At 43.6% G+C, this 16,999-nt stretch overlaps 1 protein-coding gene across 2 annotated transcripts in view; it reads right to left on the bottom strand.

Annotated features, from left to right (window-relative positions):
- LOC139552065 (formin-binding protein 1-like) overlaps positions 1–15,995 on the bottom strand; it is a 105,244-nt gene extending 89,249 nt beyond the window's left edge. The window contains exon 1 of one of the 2 annotated variants that reach the window (XM_071363439.1): positions 15,703–15,995. In XM_071363439.1, coding sequence (XP_071219540.1) covers positions 15,703–15,726 — 24 coding nt within the window. In that variant the 5' untranslated portion in view covers positions 15,727–15,995. The remainder of the gene's footprint in view (positions 1–15,702) is intronic. The other variant, XM_071363460.1, reaches the window with a different exon arrangement.
- Positions 15,996–16,999: the final 1,004 nt, after the last annotated feature.

The following is a 16,999-nucleotide window of genomic DNA, read 5'->3' on the forward strand; positions in this document are numbered from 1 at the left end:
GTAAGCACATCTGGTCTGCATATTATCTCAAAAGAAATGTACGTTTTATTGTTTTTGTTGTTTTGAATTCTATTTTTCTATTTAGATTTTCTTTTATGTATTTGCTGCTTTAGGTTACGGGTCATATTTTCCAACAACAATCAGTGCAGTAACTAACCGTATGTTGGAACTGAAACGACAAAAAAAAGAAAAAAAAGGGGGAAATAAATCTCTACTGTGAAATCAGTGGAACACTGGACATGCTTGCCAGCCGTAGAGCCCTTTACAAGCACGTCTACTGAGAGTGACTTGTAGCATAGCCTCTCTATCTGGTCCCCGAGACTAATTTGTTTCTGGAGGGTGTGTCAATAGCTTTCGGACCATTTCCCTGCATTCTTTATCACTGGATATGGAGGACAACGTGGTGGACTGATTTGTCATATCATACTGTGACCAGTTTGATTCTCTCTCTCTGTCATTTTCCTAACATCCTTCACAATACATTCATAGACACATAGTCTACACGGCAAGGTAGGACTCAATGCAGAACTCTGTGCAAAACGATGGGAGAACTATCAGGGTATCACAACAACTTCCTGTTTCAAAGGTCTGTTTCCTCTCCAAAGGAACAACAGTTACTTCTACCCTGGGGACCAATCAATGGACCTGTTCCCTTTGAAAAGAAAAAAAATCCACACAACACCTGGCATAATGAACTGCTGTCCCACGGTGATTGAAAACCAGGAACGATGGTTTTCAAGGAACGATGGTTTTCAATCACGCCATCAGGAACGATGGTTCCTGATGGCGAAATACCTGATGGCGGAGATATAAGAACACAGACAGGCCGAGAGGCACACTGTTCATGTCATATGTGTTACACTAGAATGAGCTCGTTCGTAGTCCTCTTCCAAGATTTCTCTCAAAAAGGGGTTTCTAATGAGAAGATTGTGATCAGCACTGGCAGTCTGTTTATATTAGCAGAGCTACAACAGCCACCACTTTCTTCTATACCACCCTCTTTTCAATTTACGGAGGAAAAGATGTTAAATTCACCAGACGTAATGTTGACATTGGCCGGTCAGTACATTCCAAAGCTCCCTACTGGGGGCTCTCGTTGAGGTCACAGGGAGAACAGTAGTGAAACCTGAGTTTAAGAGTAAAGAGGAAATAACGCAAAGTTTTACAAGGACGAAACATGGAACTACGCCTACTGGACCTGGGAGGCGGTCTTCTTCTTCGTGTCAACCAGGCGAAGCGAAAAATGGAAGTGGCACGTCATCCTTTCGGTATTTGGACAGGCGAAAAGCAAACATTACTGAAACGTATGGTACTGACATGACCGTTTGACTACATTAGCGAGAGGACAGTGATGCGGTCTCTCTGTCGTCCAAAGAAGAAGTCCTCCATCACGACAGCTGGCAGCACGGGAAAGAATAAGTCGACCTTGCGGCGATCGTCCTTGTTGGATGCCCTGACACACTAGAACGGACTGACGCAATCATCAGCCAGTCATTTGCCTTTGCCCTGAGAGAGAGCCGGATCAATGAAGAGCCGGGAGTGATCAACCATGACGGCTGCACTCGATACAGATCAATCCTGGCAACCCATGCTCTTTTTAAACAACCATGCATCATTACAGCCTAGATACAGTGTAGGTTAAGTTCATTTTGGATATGAGATCTCGAGTGAAAAGTCAAGGCCTGTTTTGCCTCATCACTCAAGGCAAGAGCAATCGAATGTTTCCAACATGAGCATAGATCTATCATGTCAGATATCTTGATCCAGAGCAGCAGATAGACTCCACCACAGACCACACATTAGGCCTGGGGGAAACATAGGTCATCATCACTAAATGGATGAGCTTAACCCGGGAGCTGGCAAGTGGGGCACACACTGTGACATCATCATTGTCAGACAGGGGACAGAGAGAACCCGTCCACATCGCCCCACCAGAGAGAGAGAGAGAGAGAGAGAGAGAGAGAGAGAGAGAGAGAGAGAGAGAGAGAGAGAGAGAGAGAGAGAGAGAGAGAGAGAGAGAGAGAGAGATTTGACCCCAATAACTACCGTGGAATATGCGTCAACAGTAACCTTGGGAAAATACTCTGCATTATCATTAACAGCAGACTCGTACATTTCCTCAATGAAAACAATGTACTGAGCAAATGTCAAATTGGCTTTTTACCAAATTACCGTACAACAGACCATGTATTCACCCTACACACCCTAATTGACAACCAAACAAACCAAAACAAAGGCAAAGTCTTCTCATGCTTTGTTGATTTCAAAAAAGCCTTCGACTCAATTTGGCATGAGGGTCTGCTATACAAATTGATGGAAAGTGGTGTTGGGGGTAAAACATACGACATTATAAAATCCATGTACACAAACAACAAGTGTGCGGTTAAAATTGGCAAAAAACACACACATTTCTTCACACAGGGTCGTGGGGTGAGACAGGGATGCAGCTTAAGCCCCACCCTCTTCAACATATATATCAACGAATTGGCGCGGGCACTAGAACAGTCTGCAGCACCCGGTCTCACCCTACTAGAATCCGAAGTCAAATGTCTACTGTTTGCTGATGATCTGGTGCTTCTGTCACCAACCAAGGAGGGCCTACAGCAGCACCTAGATCTTCTGCACAGATTCTGTCAGACCTGGGCCCTGACAGTAAATCTCAGTAAGACCAAAATAATGGTGTTCCAAAAAAGGTCCAGTCACCAGGACCACAAATTCCATCTAGACACCGTTGCCCTAGAGCACACAAAAAACTATACATACCTCGGCCTAAACATCAGCACCACAGGTAACTTCCACAAAGCTGTGAACGATCTGAGAGACAAGGCAAGAAGGGCCTTCTATGCCATCAAAAGGAACATAAATTTCAACATACCAATTAGGATCTGGCTAAAAATACTTGAATCAGTCATAGAGCCCATTGCCCTTTATGGTTGTGAGGTCTGGGGTCCGCTCACCAACCAAGATTTCACAAAATGGGACAAACACCAAATTGAGACTCTGCATGCAGAATTCTGCAAAAATATCCTCCGTGTACAACGTAGAACACCAAATAATGCATGCAGAGCAGAATTAGGCCGATACCCACTAATTATCAAAATCCAGAAAAGAGCCGTTAAATTCTACAACCACCTAAAAGGAAGCGATTCCCAAACCTTCCATAACAAAGCCATCACCTACAGAGAGATGAACCTGGAGAAGAGTCCCCTAAGCAAGCTGGTCCTAGGGCTCTGTTCACAAACACAAACACACCCCACAGAGCCCCAGGACAACAGCACAATTAGACCCAACCAAATCATGAGAAAACAAAAAGATAATTACTTGACACATTGGAAAGAATTAACAAAAAAACAGAGCAAACTAGAATGCTATTTGGCCCTAAACAGAGAGTACACAGTGGCAGAATACCTGACCACTGTGACTGACCCAAACTTAAGGAAAGCTTTGACTATGTACAGACTCAGTGAGCATAGCCTTGCTATTGAGAAAGGCCGCCGTAGGCAGACATGGCTCTCAAGAGAAGACAGGCTATGTGCACACTGCCCACAAAATGAGGTGGAAACTGAGCTGCACTTCCTAACCTCCTGCCCAATGTATGACCATATTAGAGAGACATATTTCCCTCAGATTACACAGATCCACAAAGAATTCGAAAACAAATCCAATTTTGATAAACTCCCATATCTACTGGGTGAAATTCCACAGTGTGCCATCACAGCAGCAAGATTTGTGACCTGTTGCCACAAGAAAAGGGCAACCAGTGAAGAACAAACACCACTGTAAATACAACCCATATTTATGTTTATTTATTTTAACTTGTGTGCTTTAACCATTTGTACATTGTTACAACACTGCATATATATAATATGACATTTGTAATGTCTTTATTGTTTTGAAACTTCTGTATGTGTAATGTTTACTGTTCATTTTTATTGTTTATTTGACTTTTGTATATTACCTACCTCACTTGCTTTGGCAATGTTAACACATGTTTCCCATGCCAATAAAGCCCCTTGAATTGAATTGAGAGAGAGAGAGAGAGAGAGAGAGAGAGAGAGAGAGAGAGAGAGAGAGAGAGAGAGAGAGAGAGAGAGAGAGAGAGAGAGAGAGAGAGAGAGAGAGAGAGAGAGAGAGAGAGAGAGAGAGAGAGAGAGAGAGAGAGAGAGAGGACATTCTGTGGTCTGACGCAGAGATGAGTTGGAACATTGGGGGAAATCCTGTTCTCATATGACAAGCAAACATACACAGTTTGCAAGAAGAAATGACTAGATTTATATTTTTTATTGTTCCCAAACATCTGCTCGTCTCAACTTTCTATCAACGGTGAAGTCAACAACATCTTGGTTTGTTTGTGTTTTCTTCTTGCCTGCATCTCAAGAGTCAATCTCAAACCAGATAAATATTTATTCAGTTCATGTTTTAGGTTGCTAAGCAACACGCGTGGTGCAAGAGCCAATAATCTGCATGAGGGGGGCCCAGGGTCAACTTCTGCTTCAGAGAAACACTGGAGGCACTCACTTGTTCTGCCTTCTCTCTCTGCGCTTGTGATCCAGGCTCATCGTGTGTAGGCCTACATCGCCGATTTAATACTGTGGAAACCTGTGGTGAATGTTTCAAGTCAATTTTAACTATCGGTTATTTCCTCCAACACGAGGTTCAAACAGTCACAGACAAAACACTGACTGTAGAACACACCCACTTGACTCGAGAGATGTGCAAGCTATTAATAAGCAAGTAGTCCGGCCTACACATATCTTCAACTCACCCCAACTATGAATTGCGAGTGAAAATATCAAGATCTAATGCATTAATCAAGACGTGTTTTCTTTTCATCCCCAACTGAAAGTACCGTAAGATAACCATTTAAAGGAGACCATTCGCCAAAAACTTAACTGGACTGGATCTAAGGTTTTGATTGGGCTACTTACAGTAGCTCATTTACAATCTGGTGATTCCTTGTTGAGCAGTATCATTGAGTTGTTGTTTCATGAGCCTTGAGATGTGTGTGACAAGTTAAGGAAGAGAGAGATGATTGCGTTTTGTCTTTTCTGTCACAGCAAGGAATGCAGGGAGCCGACACAAGACATGACAAATGACAGTCATTTGTTCCCCACTATTGTTTACTGGGAAACAAATAGCAGACAGCATTAGGGGCGAGGGGGGGAGACCAGGTTCAGGTGACACACTGATTCACACAGGTGATTCACACAGGTGGCCAGGGCTACTGTGATTAGGCTGCACTCGTGTTCTCTCACGGTGTTGATGAGAGGGTTACAAAGACAGAGAGACGTCTCCTGCCGATTACAGGTCCTACAGCACAGTGAGAAGGAAGACCTGAGTCCTTCCCATAGGAACACAGGGATGGGGCCACACAAAAACATGTCCCCAACAGTAGTAGGGGAGAGTGGGGGGAGACCAGACACTCCGACACCTGTCCTTAACAAGCTCAGTGTGTGTGGTAGACTAAACCAGATTAAACAGACCCTATTTGTCATTGAAAACGTGGTTGAGAAGTTTCCTTCTCCCCCTTAATGCTTCACTCTCCTCCTCCTCCTCCTCCCCTGTGGAGCTCCCGAGTGGCGCAGCGGTCTCAGGCACTGCATCTCAGTGCTAGAAGCATCACTACAGACACTATGGTTCGAATCCAGGCTGTATCACAACCGGCCGTGATTGGGAGTCCCATAGGGCAGCGCACAATTGGCCCAGCGTCGTCCGGGTTTGGCTGGTAAATAACAATTTGTTCTTAACTGACTTGCCTAGTTAAATAAAAGTTTACTTTTAGTGTAGCCTGTCGTTGAGTTGGCTACCGGTTTCAGGAGAGCAGTTCCCTTTAGGGAAAGAGACTGAGAAACTGAGGTGGACATATCCCGTGAAACCACACAATGACAGAAAGGCAGAAGTAATATGAAAAGCAACACATAATATCATGCAAATCATTAGGCTACTGCTATCATGCCTGGGGAAAATCTGCATATCACTACATCTCTCTCACATTCTCTCCCTGTCTTTCTCACGCTGTCCCTTATTTCCCTAAAACACGGCACTCCCTTTAATGCCTTCGCTCTTTCCTTCTCCCCTTAACCCTTCACTCTTCTCCTTCTCTCCTCCTCCCCTGTGGAGAAAATTGGTTATCCTTATCTCTTTCAATGCTCCTGAGCTCTTTCTCCTTTGTCCCGCCTTCCATCCTTGGAGTCATGTGGAAGAATTAGAGGTGAACCTATTCAGGCGGTGAACCTATTCAGGCCTCCTTGAGGGTCAGAGAAGGAGTTAGGGAGGAGGGGGAGGGGGAGACATTAATAACACTGCCACTCGGCAGGTGGGTGAAGGAGTTGTGAAAAGAGGGAGGAAGAGGAGGAGGAAGAGGGAGTATGGAACCCCCTCTGTCCCAACAGGGAAAGGGGACGTTGGGCCTATCTCCCCCACTAGTGTACCAGTCCCCTGACCTCCCACTTCATTAAAGGTTCACCCATTATGAATGTTAATATTGCTCTCGAATGAGCCATTGATCATGTTTTTGCGAAATTCCTACCTCGAGAAATGTTTCATTTAACGGAGGCTCTAGCACATTTCTCCTATTTGTCTGCCTCTTTAGCCCAGGGTGTATATCATGGTGCAGTTGCCAGAGATATTATAGAAAGGAGATACGTTCCTTCATTCATTGGATTCCTATCACACCCCACCTCCCCCCAGCAGACTGTCGACCAATCGCGTGCACACAGCCATGCAATCTCCATAGAAACATCAGCAGTAGAATGGCCTTACTGAAGAACTCAGTGACTTTCAATGTGGCACCGTCATAGGATGCCACCTTTCCAACAAGTCAGTTCGGCAAATTTCTGCCCTGCTAGAGCTGCCCCGGTCAACTGTAACTGTGGAAGAACTTGACTGGCCTCACTAATGCTCTTGTGGCTGAATAGAAGGAAGTCCCCGCAGCAATGTCCCAACATCTAGTGGAAATCCTTCCCAGAAGAGTGGAGGCTGTTATAGCAGCAAAGGCGGGACCAAGTCCATATTAATGGCCAATATTTTGGAATGAGATTTTCGACGAGCACATACTTTTGGTCATGTAGTGTAGCTACGTTTGCTAGCTAGCTAGCTATCCAGCCCACAGAGAGAGCATTGCATTGTGGATTTTGTAGTGAACTTGAGCCACAATGAGTTTTCATGTTGCTACCAACCTTATTATAATGCCAAAATTAAACATTTGTTCACAAAAAAAATATTTTGCTCAAATATTCGTGTTATTCAACACTGTAAATTAAAGGAAAGGGGGTGGATTTTTCCATGAAGACTCTCTCACTGAGAGGAAACAAGCAGGCTTGGGTTTCAGCCTTGGCAGTGCCCTGAATGTCCAGTGAACAGCATGGGGTACATGGCAAGGGACGGGGACCCTGCGGGAATCCAGGGCCAGACCAGGGGTGTGGATCGGAACAGCGCAGGAGAAGGAACTCAGGAAACTAGAGAGGAAAGCCCCATCTCAAACTTTAAAACCCTGGGCCATTCACAGCTCAGTACTGTACTCAGTACTTACCCGACAAGAGCTCGGGCATTGTCTGTATCTATTACAACTATCGACGCATGAGCGCCAGTCAAACAAACAAAGCCTGTGAGGGTTAGATTCATCTCAGTGAGTCCGGGACTCCAGCCTTGCCCTGTGGCTGCAGTCTGGAACCCTCCACTACACTCCACTAAAACAGTGTGAGAGAAAAGCAACTTGAGGAACTTTCAAAGGGCCTCCTCGAAGTCCCCCGACAAACCACTTTCCCCTTCTCTATTAAACGAACGGGTGTCAGGCCAACAGACAGGCATGTGGCTACAATTAAACCACTAGACCCAGGCTAACATTCCTCCGTCTGCTCCCCCGCTGCTGCAGTCCCCATCGAACCTGTCAGCTAAACATGCCGTTATTAAGGGCCAAGACTGGCACAGAAATGTGTTCAATTTCTTGTTGTGGAGTTGTGGTTCAGCCCCAAAAAAACTCACTTTCAGTTGCTGCTCTTTGAGCAGAGTCGCCCTCCCTGATTCCATCGGCCGGTCAATGAGAGAGTGAGAGCTGCCTCAATGTGTGTATGGGAATGTGTGAGTATAAGTGAGAGTACCTACAGTGTCAGTCAAAAGTTTGGACACACCTACTCAAAGCTGTCACCAAGGCAAAGGGTGGCTACTTTGAAGAATCTCAAATCTCAAATATATTTTGAGTTGTTACGTGATTCCATATGTGTTATTTTGTCGTTTTGATGTCGTTCACTGTCATTCGACAATGTAGAAAATAGTTAAAACAAAGCAAACCCTGGAATGAGTAAGTGTGTCAAAACGTGTGACTGGTACTGTATGTCTGTGTGTGTGTTTGTCTGTCTCCTTCTCATGCTAACCCTGGCCAAACTCAAACTGAAAAACTAAAAGGAGTGTTGAACTTGTTAAAGTAATAACCACGAAAACATTCTCCCCTTTCAGAGCCGGGATTTGAGCAGTGTACTATGTAGTATGTGTATGGTCTACTTGCTATGATCCCTCTAGCGTAACTGAATTAAGAGCTTATTAGGATTATAGGAACGTAAATGATTAGGCTTTCCTCTGTCATGGAATGTTGCCATGCTGAGTGGCGACCCGTCGCTCAGTGCAGATGGGGCAGAGCTCCGACCTGAAGATCACTGACGTTATGATTCTACCTTGTTCCCAGTTGTCTTGAAAGCACCATAAATCCAATGAATGCCAGACTTTGATGACAACGTTTTATGACAAAATTTGCCCACAAGAAGGACCGCCGCGCCACCTTCCTGTTCAAGTGAGCACAGCATAACGGTGAGTCCAAAAATGTCTTGTATGCTGCTATATAAATGATGTAACATGCCAGGGAGATATGTATACTGTAGCTAAGAAAGTAATACTAAGTGTATGTTGTGTAGTAAGCTGTTAGTAGCCCATGTGCCTCACCCTAATAATTTGGTCCCTTTCCCCCTCATAACTTAGCCTACTGTTCTGACTTGGTGGTGCACATGTAGCCTGTAGCCTGTTTTAGATAAATGTTATGGCTAGTTTCATCATAGCGATTGATGGTTTTTGCGACTGCACTTGAAGTTATTGAAATTTTCCAGATTGACTGACCTTTATGTCTTAAAGTAATGATGGACTGTCGTTTCTCTTTGCTTATTTGACCTGATCTTGACATAATATGGACTTGGTCTTTTACCAAATAGGGCTATCTTCTGTATACCACCCCTACATTGTCACAACACAACTGATTGGCTCGAACGCATTAAGAAGGAAAGAAATTCCACAAATTAATTTTTAACAAGGCACACCTGTTAATTTAAATGCATTCCAGGTGACTACCTCATGAAGCTGGTTGAGAAAATGCCAAGAGTGTGCAAAGCTGTCATCAAGGCAAAGGGTGGCTACTTTGAAGAATCTCAAATATAAAATATATTGTGATTTGTTTAACACTTTTTTGGTTACTACATGATTCCATATGTGTTATTTCATCGTTTTGCGGTCTTCGCTATTATTCTACAATGTAGAAAATAGTAAAAATAAAGAAATGCATATAGTGAATAGATCAGTGGCAGCAAGTATCAAACCTTTAATGGTTGAGTGTTTAGCCATGTCCTTTTGATCTGTTTTGCCCTGCACTCACTGCCAATTTAGAAGCCTTTGTTAAGGCCTCTACAAGTGCAAGTGATATGAAACACCAACTATTAACTGGTATGCTGTAACACATAATTACATATAGTCTAAACAAAGGAAGCACTCCCAAAGCCGAAGCAGAATTAGTTCGGTGAAGATCTTACGCACCTACATTTAGAAATGTGGAGAGATGGTCATGAGATGTTGTTTGGGTCCTAATATTAATGAGGTATAACTACGACCACATATCACTTCAATTGGTACAGCACTCTCACTAACGGGTGCAACAAGTATAGCCTCTTATAAGGCACGCCTCAAAATGTGTTGATGAGCCACAACATTACCAAGTGCTCCAAAATTACAGTATGGTACTGTATTCTGTGGAGGTGGTACTGAATTACAGTAAATTACTGGCAGCACAATAGCCAGTAAAATACTGTAGATTTACAGGAAAAGGTTTATAGATTCCTAAAATACAATTTAAAAACAGTATGGTACTGTAAGGGTGCAACAAATATAGCCTCTATCAAGGTTTCATTGTAATTCTACAGCAGTGTAAATGAACGCCAATGAGCCCCCATAATGCATTGCTTTTTACAGTACTGTACTGTAATATAGAAATACAGTCGCTAACTGTGACAGATTTGCTGTAACTTTACAGCAATGTGTTACAGTGTAGAGTTCAGTGCTTCTGTAGTTACAAAATGTCTTCCTGGCCCGGTACCACTGCGAACCAATCACGGTTCACCACCCTTGACTTTCTCCTTCAATAGCAGCGTTTGTGCGCAGCAGAGCTTCAGAGAAGGAAGAGAGAGGGGGTGCTGGCTGAGACTAAAGCTGTGCATACACAAGATACTGGTCTCCTTACTCAACCCTTTACTTACGCAGAAAAAAAGAAGAACAATTGGCCTATCTGAGGCTGATGAAATTAAGCCAGGGAAAATTTTGCCTACACCCCCGGGGTGTCCCAGAGTAGTCTCAGAGATCTGTGGCAGCACAAACACACACAGAGAGAGAGAGACAGAGAGAGAGACAGAGACAGAGACAGAGAGACAGAGAGACAGAGAGACAGAGAGACAGAGAGACAGAGAGACAGAGAGAGAGAGAGAGACAGAGAGAGAGAGAGAGAGAGAGACAGAGACAGAGACAGAGACAGAGAGAGAGAGAGAGAGAGAGAGAGAGAGAGAGAGAGAGAGAGAGAGAGAGAGAGAGAGACAGAGAGACAGAGAGAGATCCAGTGTTCATACCTCCTGCTGGTACAAGAGGGACACAGCCACCTCAGGAGAGACTACATGCCCTCTGGACCAGAGAATGATCCACAGAGATTAGGCCTACACATATTAAATATGGCACCAGTGGGCCTATATTCAGTACTAGCTCCGAGAAAAGGTATTCAAAACAAAACAAACCTAGTGAACAGGTAGGAGTAATCTGCCTATTTATTTGAATGTCATTTTGCATCATCAAGTATAACAATGAGGAACAGCTCGGCCTACTATATAAGAACGCTGAATTCGGAGCTGCAAGGCCAAGAGAAAGGATCTGTCCAAAAGAACTAAGAACCAATAGAATGTGAGTCAGATTTACCGGGTCACTTCTGAGTTCGGTCTACACTGTTCAAATCTTTCGGCTCTCTGTGTCAAGTGGAAAATACCGTTTTGCAGGTCAATAGAAATCAGATTATTTCTGAAGTCAACCTCATGCAAGAGGAGAGAGAGAACCCGAATGGATTTTCCAATAAACTGTCTAACTGAGACTCCCTTTACCTCAGTGGCAGGCTGTGTGCAGTGTAGGAGTAGCCTATGGACGACATCACTACTAGCTGAAGGAATGAGGCGATGGACCGAGCCATACTAGCCATGGATCTATTCCTTTTCATTAAGACATGACAAGATTCATCCCCAGTATCATTACGTGGAGGAAGGCTATAATCTACCACTGTGATTCTAGTCATATGGAATGCAATAACTCTAAACCTGTTATGTCAGCCCATCGGTAGCCTATTACTGGTATTATTCACTCGTAATGACTCGCACACGCAGACCAACAGACACACCACACACACACACACACACACACACACACACACACACACACACACACACACACACACACACACACACACACACACACACACACACACACACACACACACACACACACACACACACACACACACACACACGTACCTCACCAAAGGTATCTGTTTAATGAGAAACATAAATAAGTTGAATGACCACATAGGCCTACAGCAACTCTTGTTGACCACAGTTGTGTGTCAAATTCACTCTCACGACGACTCCAAAAAAGCATTGGGGAGCTGCTGCTTTGTTACAATGAAGCCAGAGTTGGAAACAGATAGTAACGAAGAACGATTTAAAATGAAACAGAAAAGAGCAACTAACCAAAACAGCGCTGTACCATTACTACCTAAATGGAACATTCTTTCTCTAACGATGGGTAACCTAACCACATTATTTAGCCTGCAAAGAGGCTTATTCTGGTCTTTCGCCGCCTTTTCTTTTCAAGGCCAGCAGAAAGATCTGAGAGGTCACATCACAAGAAGTCTGTCCACTAGGTCGATAACTCTCTCCAGTGATGTTCTTCTCGAGTGGTTGAGAAACACAGCTTAACAGTGACACTGAGTTCACTTCCTGAAATATCACTTCCTCACTCGGTGTGTGCTCAGGCCGAAAACACCATGAGCTGAGCTTGACACCACTCCTTCCCTTTCTGTCACATATCATTTCAAATGATAAAACTGGCCTTGAAGAAAGCAATCGGTGTAATAACATAGGAATAAGTAACGTAACACTGGAGACATTTGTCTGCCACTCAAGGTAGTCCGCTCTTGTGTCATCTTGGTTCTACACATAGGCCTACAAAAGTAAGTTAAGATGCACTTGAAGAGTTTCATTCTAAAACGCTATATAATCATTGTCAGAAATGTTGGTGAATTAGCTTTTATTGTTTTAAAGAAATGATGAAAGAGATTGGTGTATTTTTCCCACTATCTAATCATGGCATGGGGTTGTTCAATGTTTAAAATCGATCACTTGGTGGTTTCATTTCAGAGAGACAAATAATAACGTTTTTTTGTTGCTAAATGCTATATATCCGCCTCACTCTCAGAGATATAAGTAGTACTGCTAGGTTTTATACAATCAAATGTAACAAATGGCAAAACATTTTATAAGGAAATGTACAAATAATACATTTGTGACATCAATATTTAGAAACTTGTGTTTTTATTCACTACAGTAATATGAGATATGTATGTAAAACATTTATTTACATTTTACATTTGAGTCATATAGCAGACGCTCTTATCCAGAGCGACTTAATATAGTAAGTGCAGTCATCTTAAAATAGCTAGGTGAGACAACCACATATCACAATCAAATATACAGGGTATGAACATTCCATTCCAGCTAAACAATTGACATAGTGTTTTGTATCTAAAATCTATGAATGAAAATTCATAGAACACTAATATTTTAAACACACATGAGGGTACCCATAAGCAATCATTTCAGAAGGGAAAAAACTGTGAAAAATGGGTGGATATAGCGTTTTGGAAATAAACTCTTCACTCGTTCTACAAATGACAGCACATAGATGTCACCACAGGACAAAGGGCCAAAGACAGTGCCTGCCCCAATCTTAAATTGGGTTTTGCATGACAGCAAGGGACACCGAACACACTAGCAACTTTACAACTACTAGGCTACAGTACATCCCCGGCTCACACCTGTAGAGGTCTGTTTGGTTGTAAAAAGAAAACAAAGAGTGTCTGGTTCTTATTCAGCCCCTATTAAAGCACTGAGCATCTAGTTGCAATACATTATTTGCAAACGCTCTGTCTCCGCTGTGAACACAAGCACTGTACGCTTTTCTGAAAGAAAGCAGACAGGAAAGCGTTTTGGAGCACCCTGGGGCAATGCTCTATCACCGTTATCTGGCCAGCAGAGCACTGCATCTTGGTTAGGCAATAAGCTAGCGGTTAAGAGCGCTGGGCCTGTAACGGAGGGTCGCTGGTTCGAATCCCCGAGCCGACTAGGTGAGAAATCTGTTGATGTGCCCTTGAGCAAGTTACTTAACCCTAATTTCTCCTGTAAGTTGCTCTGGATAAGAGTGTCTGTCCGCTAAATGACTCAACTGTAGTAAGAAAAATAGGGCTGATGTCATGGCACAAATACGAGGCCTCAGAAGCTAAACTTGGACCAGGGAAATGAGTGGAGAAGAATTCAGGAGAACTGACCCCTTTGTTGCCCTCTTCTTCTCCCCACCTCTCTCTCTCTCTCTCTGGCTCTCTCTACCTCCGTCTCTCTCATGAGGAGAAACACGTACCAGGTTTAACCATCTCCAGACCCCGCTGTTTCTCAATCTGCTAAAAACTGACTTCATCTGTAGGAGGCAGGGAATTTAGCACAAGCACACCCACAAGATGTCCCACTTCCGTGTGCCTAGCACTGAGATTGAAGCCTGTTTCCGATGTGAAATACGCAACAGGCAATCAAGCAGGTTCTAATGGCATCCCACACTGTAACTTCACCGGTAAAATTAGAACCAGTGGCTCATTTTACAGCACAACAACATCTTCTGAAACAAAAGGCAAACAAGAGGAATTCCACAGGCTGCTTATTAGGGCTCCGTAAAAATAGCTGTGGCAGTCCTGTAATCTTCTTTATTCTCATGCCGGAGTTTATGACACGTTACGTGCGATTTGGGGTTTGTGTGTGTGGTCTGTTGTAGGCCTGTATCTTGGAATCCATCACATCTGAAGCCCCTCTTCGAATATAGAATTAAGTTGCTTGCTTTTGGGCACCAAAAGCAGACAAGCTGAAAATAAGTGAGCGCCTTTAATCGAGGCTATTATGCAGGGATCGGTGTCTGTTGTAGGTCAACTAACTAGCTTACGTTTTTCTTCACATTTTGGTATCAGGGCACATGAGTGGGTGGATGAAATGTGGCATCATAGCTGTGGGATTTGCAGTGGTATTCAGCTCTTCCCCCTACGTCTATTTTACTTCCTCAACCCTCTTCCTCCTCCACTTTATTTAAAATAAAGTTGGACGGACAGCCATCACACGGCTTGGTTTCCGCTAAATCAAGTGAGTTTTGACGATCCAGCATTGCACAACCAGTTTTGATTATGGTGCTCGCTTGATTGTTGGTTCTATGTGCGAGTATGTGTGAGACATGGGAGGACAAGTGACTGTCATACAGCACAGTGAGTGAGTTGTGTCGGAGTAGGTTCTGAGAAACCGCAGCCCTGGTATATCCTGTTCAACTTCCAACTGTCAACTCACACTCTCCTCTGTTGCCAAGACAAACCATCTACAGGAAATGTGTAAGCCGCTTAAATCTAAAACAAAACCCATAAGCACTGATAAGAATCCATCATATACCTGCTGCTCTTTCTTGTTAAATATTCATACAATGTAGGCATTTGAGTATATTAGGTATTTTCAGAGTTTACAGGTACCACACTACCACCAAGCGTTAATTTACATAAAATAATGTGTAGTCAGTGTCAATGTGTAGGCTATTACAATGTGTTCAGCTTTCTCATAACAAGGGAGACCAACTCATATGGTCAGGGATGGAATAGTAGTGAAATAGCTGAAGCACAAGCACTGCCTGGAAACCCGAAGAAAGGGGTGTGTTTCAGATACGCATGTTAGTGTTACGTTGAATTGTATTGAATTGAATGCATTGTAAAATAGCTCAGTGAATATCATCATTGTGATGTACAATCTACAACAGCCACATGCACAGCGGTCTGGAAAACCGAACTGCCCCGGTTAGAACTGGACATATTGACCACATCAATACAATAGCCTAGGCTACATGTCAGTCAAGGCAGGGAACATGATCAATTTGAATTCGCCTTCGTTGGAATGAACTGATTGACTACTGGGAAAGATGGTATGGCTTTTATAGCAGTTATTGCAATGTAGCTAATAAACATTCAGGCTTGGTTTGCAAGCTGTTGAGTCTTCCGGGATATTTCCAACTATTGATAGCCACTGATAGACCGTTATCTGGGCTAATAAATAAAGCGCTGGTACTTACCCACAGCTCTGACCCCCAGCTCATGGTTCCAATGCGATTTCCTCGTAATAATCCACGATTCAGACGGGGTGTATCGATGGTAAACCACTGAGGCGGGTATTTTTTAAAATCTTCCTTTCAGGCTGACTGTCTCTTCGTGAGCGCCCTCCAAATTTGTCCTTCCCTCCTGGTGCGTTTTTTTTTTTTTCACCTCCTCATTCTGTCTTCTACAAAATGGCCAGAAGCCGCAGCATAATCTTCAAACGGAGTATGTGGTGCTGCTGTTCCGTGCTGAGGGCGGGCACCGCAATGACAGCGGCGGAGGCGCGTGCACTCAGAAAACGCACGAGAGTTTACGTAGTGGGGGGTGACGTTGGAGCCACAGATGGTTGTTTCGCGTGACAATTGATAATCACATTGTGATATGTATTTTACACTGCGGTGACTGCCACCGATTTGCTCCTAAACCGTCCGTGTTTTGAATGAATTAACCATGATACTCATATGGAGTAACGCTAATAACAAATCATCATATTATTAATGGGCCATATAATATCATGGCCATTATCGAAGTTATAAAGGTTATGATGCATAAAGAATACTTCAAATGTAGACCTACATGTCTTGTATGTTGAAGTGTGATTCGGGTGTATTGTTCTGAAACAGGAAGAATGTGATTAATCATTAAGACAACACTGCTCTCTGGTGTTCAATTATTTCTGTGAAAAACCTTTCTATGCAATCGCCTATTGGCAGTGGTTATCGTGGTTATTGCTGGGGATCAGAAGTGATCTGTTCAGAGAGGCAGGTTGAGAGGATTTGGGGCATGGGGGAGGGTTTGTTGTATTACTATATGGATCACACAACACAAAAGTCGTTGTATTGATCTGTGTGTCAGTGTCAGCAGAGTATGCTACCTTGTAATTTAGTCGTATAAAAAAAACATTATGCTAATGACGAGGAGGAAAGCAGTCCCATGCTGGTACAGAGGAGTGTGGGGCAATGGTGAGGAGTAGGAACAGGGCATTTAGAGTACTGAAAAAGATGCATGACTTTCAACATCTGATTCAGTGTAAGCAGGCCCTGGTGAGGAGAACTATCTGTCAGGCAAAGAGGTCATGTTGGCGTCGGTTCTGTGACACCATTGGAAGGGCGACACCTGTGGGAGAAGTGTGGGGGATGATTAAGAGGATGAGTGGGGTTAGAAGGGAGTGGGATTAGCCAGTGTTGACGAGTGGGAAGGATGTGGCAGTGACAGATGAGGAGAAGGCATAGCCTTGGACAAACAAAGCGTTTGTCCAAGGCATAGCTCTGCAAA

This window comes from Salvelinus alpinus, chromosome 24, assembly GCF_045679555.1.
Source record: "Salvelinus alpinus chromosome 24, SLU_Salpinus.1, whole genome shotgun sequence".
Lineage (NCBI taxonomy): Eukaryota > Metazoa > Chordata > Actinopteri > Salmoniformes > Salmonidae > Salvelinus > Salvelinus alpinus.